At 56.8% G+C, this 6,522-nt stretch overlaps 1 protein-coding gene across 5 annotated transcripts; it reads left to right on the forward strand.

Annotated features, from left to right (window-relative positions):
• Positions 1-353: 353 nt before the first annotated feature.
• TEKT2 (tektin 2) lies at positions 354-6,367 on the forward strand. Of its 5 annotated transcripts, none has more exons than XM_051770987.1 (10): positions 354-456; positions 1,553-1,724; positions 2,090-2,215; positions 2,848-3,053; positions 3,531-3,674; positions 4,187-4,301; positions 4,640-4,747; positions 4,966-5,109; positions 5,294-5,373; positions 5,922-6,366. In XM_051770987.1, exons 2-10 carry the CDS (start codon positions 1,569-1,571, stop codon positions 6,121-6,123), a joined length of 1,281 nt encoding a protein of 426 aa, XP_051626947.1. In that variant the 5' UTR covers positions 354-456; positions 1,553-1,568; the 3' UTR covers positions 6,124-6,366. The 5 variants fall into 5 exon arrangements, with proteins under 5 accessions (XP_051626947.1, XP_051626950.1, XP_051626949.1 ...); XM_051770990.1 differs by having other exon boundaries at positions 370-425; positions 5,922-6,367; XM_051770989.1 differs by having other exon boundaries at positions 448-487.
• The last annotated feature ends 155 nt before the right edge of the window (positions 6,368-6,522 follow it).

Consider the following 6,522-nt stretch of genomic DNA (forward strand, 5'->3'; position numbering starts at 1 on the left):
AGCTCCAGGCACACCCATGCCAGAAAACCACTTACTTCTGGTCTTTTCTGTTTGATTTTTATTTTAATGCCGTTTAGCTTAACGAACAAACAAACCAACCCCAAACGGGGCCGAGCTTGAAATGCTCAAGTTGTAGTTTCAATCCTGTGACCACCTGCAGGAGTCCTGGGAAGGGATGGCTGCTGTGGGGTGGGGAAGGTGCTCTGGGTCTGGGCGCTCTCTCCTGCTCTATGGGTCATTTTGTTGGGATTTTTTTAAAGTATTATTATCATCCTCCTTAGCTGCCTTGGGTGGCACTCGGCTGCGGTTTGCGGGGTCCCTGTCCCCGACACCCGCCCTGCAGCCGGTGCTGCACCCGCCGCACCCGCCGCTGCCCGGGACCGCCCGGCAACGGCCCCGCGCGAGCCTGGGGAGAGCCGGGAACGGTGAGGGCAGACCGGGGATCGGCCGGGAACGGTGAGGGCAGACCGGGGATCGGCCGGGAACGGTGAGGGCAGACCGGGGATCGGCCGGGAACGGTGAGGGCAGACCGGGGATCGACCGGGAACGGTGAGGGGGGACAGCGGGGCCACGGTCGGTCCTGAGCGGGGGAGAGCGCGGGATCGGCGCCAGCCCGGGCTGTGAGGGGAGCACGGCCCGGACCGGCCCTGAGGGGGGGCGAGCGGGGCCGGGAGCTGCCCTGGGACGGGGACAGAGCAGGGCCGGGACCGACTCTAAGGGGGGAGAGAAGGGGTCGGGACCGGCCCGGGCTGTGAGGGGAGAGAAGGGGTCGGGACTGGTCCTGAGGGGGGGAGCGGAGCAGGGTTGCCCGAGAGAGAGAGGCTCGGAGGTGCCGAGCCCCCTCCACCGCTGTGCCCCGCGGCCCTTTGTGCCCTCCCTCCGCGCTTCCTTCCCTTGGGAATGCCTGGTCTGCGCTTCCCCGTCAGCCGGTGGTGTCGGTGGCCGTGCCCGAGGGGGCTGCGGGTGCGGGGGGTATCCCACAGAGTATCCCAAATCTTTGTTCGAGAAGCCTAGCCATGATCCCACAGACGGGGACCCCCCCCCAGAACTGCACCTGACCGTGGGGCTGGGCACCTGCAGCCCCCTCGGGACCCGCTCTGGGTCTGTGGAGTGGACCCTGCAGTTCCTGCCCGCTGTGCAGGATGTGCTGGGTAACAAGGGAGATGGCTGCAAACTCTGCTGTCCCTGCAAAGCCTTGGAGTGCCCCGGGATCACAGCCCTGGGCTCAGCCTGCAGCTGTAGCACGGCAGAATCAGTCACATCATCAGCCATTTTGTCCAAGCTCGGTGCTGTGAGCAGCTCCTTGTCCCTGCTCCGTTCCCCAGGGAGGGACCGGTGCACAGGGCTTTCCCCTGACCTGGGGCAGAGGAACGGCACCGATCACCTGTCCTTATGCTCCCCGTTGTGAGGACACGTGTCTGTGTTAGGCCAGGTGCCAGGTTACCGTTTGCCGCTGCTTTTCTCTTGAAGAAGAGCTCTGCAGTTTGTGGCTGCAGCTCCATTTCGGGCGCACTTCCACGAATAAACAGATAAATCTTCCACTCCCGTGCAGTCACCTGCTGAGCGAGATGGCCTCGCTGAGCGTAAAGCCGGGCCAGCGGTTCACCCTGCCGGACTGGCAGAACAACGCCCACCGCATCTCGGCCGATGCCGAACACCAGCGTTCTACTTCCCACCAAATCCGGCAGGAAGCACGAGCTCTCCGCAACGACACCGGCAACCAGGTGCGCCTTCTGGCAGGGGGGCTGCTCCCAGGTTTGTCGGGATGGCGGGCTCAAGAGCATGGGAGAGTGTCTGGATTTGAGTGTATGAACCTGTACAGAAACTGCTAAATATGTGCATTTACGTCCTGTAAATCTGCCTGCAGTGATGTGTCTGTACGGTCAGGAAATCCTCGGGTGTGATTCTCATGTCTGTTGCAACTTGTGTTGTTCTCTGTGCTCTCCGTTTGTGTAAATGGCTGTTAGACCAAATGGCAACGTGTTGTGCTCCTGTGTAGGGTCAGTCAGTCCCAAAAACAAGGCGAGGCTTCAGCAAGATTCATAAATGCAATTTTGAAAAGAGTAACGTCATTTCTCTCTAATTCCAGGCGAAATGGGATGAGTGTGAAACCCGAACTCGCCTGAAGGATCGTATTACCAGCGTGGACAGATGGAGAGAGGTCCTGGCCAGATGCCTCACAGACATAGACTTGGAAATCGATGCCTTAACCAAAGTATGTTGGGAAAACAGATGGCTGGAAATCAACTTACACTCTCAACGTGGGATGTGAAATAATTGAGGCTTGTCTTGTGCAATGGGCAAGCCCATCTGGATTTCAAGGAGGCCTTTTCACTAGATATATATGAATATTTTATACTGGGATCCATAGCTGATGGAATGACTTCCTGGAAGACAAACCACTGTGTGTTCTTGGCTGAGCCAAGCCATGATATGGAGCCATGCACTGCATGCTCCTGTTTGGGTTTCTGGGTGGTTTTTTTTGTTGTTTGGGCTTTTTTTAGAGCTCTGAAGGAAAATGAGAAATATGTTAACACTGTCCCTCAAAAATGTTTGGTTTTAACTAGAGAATAGCAGTGGGACATCTCTGATCCTGTGAGTTCTAAACCTGCTGCTCCTTGAGTTGTTTGTCCCCAGCAAGGGGTGATTCCCAATGGCAGTGGCAGGTGTAGAGGACTAAGATGTTTGGCTCTGGCAATTTTTATTCCAGACCTGCTAAAAGGTTTCAGAACTGCAAAGATGGGCAGTGTGAGCCCCTCTTAATGAGGGTATGGGTGGGTTCCCCTTCCTTTCTTCCTCCCATCCCTAAAGGTTCCCCCTACACACCTGGCTGACTGCTTCTTCCAGGTGAAGGAGGCAGCAGAAGATGCCCTCCAGGCAAAGAACTTGTGTTTGGATGTTGCCATCGAGTGCCTGACGTTCCGCGAGAGCCGCCGCGACATCGACGTGGTGAGGGACCCTGTGGAGGAGGAGCTGCACAGGGAGGTGAAGGTGATCGAGAAAGCCAAGAAGGAGCTGCAGCAGCGAGTGGACGAAGCCTTCACACAGCTCTGGTGAGGAGTGACAGCTTTTGGCCAAACTCTGCCCTCCTTGCTTGGCCCCAGATATTTATTTAATGTGCCTCTAATGCCACGCTGAGACGGGCAGGCAGGGAACCACACAGGAGCCTTGGATGGTTACTGTCAAGGTCTGGGGATTGGCAAGGGAGAGTGTGTCAAGGGAGACTTCACAAGCACCCTCGGGAAATTTTGGCCCAGACAGATCTCTTGTGCCACCTGCCTTGGTTCAGGAATCAGCAGCTGGGAGGTGTTAAAGGTCCCAGGCCCTAATCCTCCATGGGAATCCTTTGCAGTTCCATTTTCCAGGGTGATGCCAGCACAGGCAGTGCTGGGGGGGCGGGCCCAGTTCCCGGTGGGGTGGGAGGTCATCCCTCATTTCAGAGATGACTGGCATGGTGATGAAGCTTGGGGAATTGAGAGCTGCCGTTCCCCTTGGCCTGCTCCCACTGACCCCAGCCCTGCTCTCCGCAGCCTCCTGAAGGAAGCTCGGCAGCAGCTGAACTGTGACCACCGGCACAAGGTGGAGGCCTTGGATCTGGATCGGCAGTGCTTGTCCTTCAACGTCACCTCCGGCAACATCTCCTTCAAGGTCAACCCAACGCGGATCCCAGACGGGTAAGGAAAGAACCTGCCCTTGTGTGGCCAAATCCGTGCTGGTGCCTGGAGGAGCCCTGAGACGCTTTTTCCTTCTGTGCTGTATCCTGGTTTGATGGGTACAGCTTTGGAGAGAGCTCAGAACAGGATTTGGCTCTGGGATTTGCTGTGGAATGGTGAAGCCACAGACTTTTGGGAGCTAGCTAATTCATCACCACAAACCCAGGCCAGCTGCTGGGCCTCCTGCCTGGCTGTAGGTGACACTCAGTGGTGTGTGTCACCCCTGCCACAGCTCATGGGGGAGCTGCTGCACATTTTCACTTGGCATTCCCTTCCATGGCTTGGATGTGTCCCTGGTGGAGCAGCTGTTGGGCTCAGTGGGGTTCAGTCTCTGAGGAGGTGAGGCAGGACGTGACCTCCAGATTTCTGGAATTGTTTTGTGCTGCACAAAGCCATCCTCGTCTGCAGCAGGTGGTTCCTTTGAGCTGTCTTGCAAACACTCAAGTTTATTTTCTTAACTGATTTGTTGACAGAACAACTGCACTCCGTGAGTGGGAACTGAACAGCCAGTGCAACAAGGATCGTGCTGATGCAGAAATGAAAGCCTCGATTGATCTCCGAGGAGCCATCATGCTCACCATTGCCCAGGTAATGCTCCCTTGGCTGTGGATCTGTGGTGCTGTCCTGGATCCAGTGTGGGAGAGTGGCAGGCATGTCTCTGGGTCTATCTGGGAGCAGCTGCCCTCCTGGTATAAGAGAGGAGCTTGGCTGTGCTGTGGAGCATGCAGCAGTGCCAGCAAGCTGGAGGGCATGTACCTGTCCACCGATCCCTACCTTCTGGCTACTGGGGGAGGGTGACCTGCACGCCTGTGGCAGTGGCCAAACCCAGCTGGTTTTGCTCCTGGGCTTGCCCCAACCTCCCAGGCACAGCTGGGGGGCACAGACACCTTGTAGCCACGTGTGACTGGAGCCTGTTCCCTCCCCAGACAAACAATGAGCTGGATGCTCAGCGGATAGCTACGGAGTTTGCCTTGAGGAAGAGGATTAGAGACATGGAAGGAGCCCTCAGTGAACTGAGATGGCAGGAGAAGAACGTAAGTGTTGTTTCTTTGGTCATCCACCACAGCCCTGGCTGGGAATGGAATCCAAAAGGCTGTTGGTTACATGGAAAGCAGCTTGTGGAAGCAGAGGGTTCAGTTCTCAGAAATCCTCAGAAACCCATCCCCAGCACAGTGAAATCCCCAGAGCCATGGGGGCTGTGTCCCAGTCTGTCTCCCAGGCCATCCCTCATGACACATCTTTATCCCCTCAGACCTTGGAGGAAATTGCTGAGATGGAGGAGGAAATCCGGCAGCTGGAGGAAGATCTCCGGAAGAGGACGCTGGATCTGAAAGTGGCTCACACCCGCCTGGAGACCCGCACGTACCGGCCCCACGTGGAGCTCTGCAGGGACCAGGTACCTCCCCTGGCACAGCCCCTGTGCGGGACGGGGGCTCTGCAAAACCTAGATGAGTTTTGGAGGGGCTGAGCAATGGATCCTACAGTGACAGAGCAAAGCAAGGAAACAATGTCACAGCTGGGGTGGAGGGGGAATGGGACAAGTGTGGCCTTTGTCAAACCATCCCTGGTCCCCCCTGCAGGCGCAGTTCGGGCTGACAGGGGAGGTGCAGGATCTGGAGGCAGCGATCCGAGTGCTCCAGCAGAAGCGGACAGAGTCACAGTGAGTGTCCTGCTCCCTCTGAGGCACGGGATGGGCTCGGTGGGCACGAGGCACAGCACGAGGGGTCACTGTGGTTGGAGGGGAGCAGGACTCCCACGGCCCCTGCTCGACTCTGACTTCATCAAGGCACAGACGGTTCCAAAAGGGGCAAAAAGGAGGGTGAAGAGGAAGCAAGAGAAATGCTGCTGTGGGCTGGCAGCTGCCAGGGTATGGGCTTACTATTCTCTGCCCCAAACAAGGAGTGTCTCACACCAAGGAGTATCTGATGAGTTCGCTGTTTGCACAGGGCCAAATGCTCTGTGAAGAAGGTGGGAAGTTGGGTGTGTCCTGTCCAATTTAGAATTATGGAATATCCTGAGTTGGAAGGGACCCTCAAGAATCATCAAGTCCAACTCTTGGCTCTGCACAGACACGCCAAAATCCCACCCTGTCCCTGAGAGTGTTGTCCAAACACTCCTTGAGCTCTGGCAGGTTTGGGGCTGTAACCACTTCCCTGGTGGGTAATGCAGTGTTTAATCCCAACTCGTCTCCCTTCCCCTCGTTCCCAGGAATGCCTTGGACGCTCTTTACAGACAGCTTCACCGCATCCAGACCGACATTGGCTACAAAACCAACTCCCTGCAGCTGGACAACAAGTGCATGGACACCCGGAGGAAACTCGTGATCCCCGTGGAGAAATTTGATCCAGAGGTTGACGCCGTCAACCGGACCAGGAACCTCCCGAGGAACAGTCAGCTGGAGCTGGCTTAGTTTGGGAATCACGCAAAAACTCCCGGTGGTGACACGACTCCATAGAGCCAGGAGGAGGGGGGTGGGTGGAGAACAAGCGACATCTGCGCCGCGTTAGGAGAATGGAATTCTCCCCCCCCCCGCCACACACCCCACCTCCTTGGTTTTCTTTTATAACTCTCTGCCCCTTGGATGATGTTTACAGCCTCCCGCGCTCCGAGGAGATTTATAAACAATAAAAAACAAAAGCAGCTTGTCCCCAGTGGTCATCCGAGGGGGATTAAATCCATGTGGATTCCAGGAGGGATTTTCAAGGCGGGTTTGCTGTCGGTACCTCGGTCCTCCGGGACGCTAGGGGGCAGTGTCCGCGGAAACGCCGGAAGGCGTTTCCGCGGACACTGCCCCCTAGCGTCCCGGAGG

The sequence above is a fragment of the Manacus candei genome, unplaced genomic scaffold (genome assembly GCF_025592945.1).
Source record: "Manacus candei isolate 608988 ecotype Guabito, Panama unplaced genomic scaffold, ASM2559294v1 h1tg000127l, whole genome shotgun sequence".
NCBI classification, from domain to species: Eukaryota; Metazoa; Chordata; class Aves; order Passeriformes; family Pipridae; genus Manacus; species Manacus candei.

Bases quoted from the DNA above. Each gene is read 5' to 3' on its own strand.
- TEKT2 (XM_051770987.1), top strand. From the start codon at position 1,569: ATGGCCTCGCTGAGCGTAAAGCCGGGCCAGCGGTTCACCCTGCCGGAC. The intron at 2,216-2,847 runs GTATGTTGGGAA...TGCTTCTTCCAG, and splicing joins AAATCGATGCCTTAACCAAA to GTGAAGGAGGCAGCAGAAGA. The intron at 5,110-5,293 runs GTACCTCCCCTG...TCCCCCCTGCAG, and splicing joins TGGAGCTCTGCAGGGACCAG to GCGCAGTTCGGGCTGACAGG.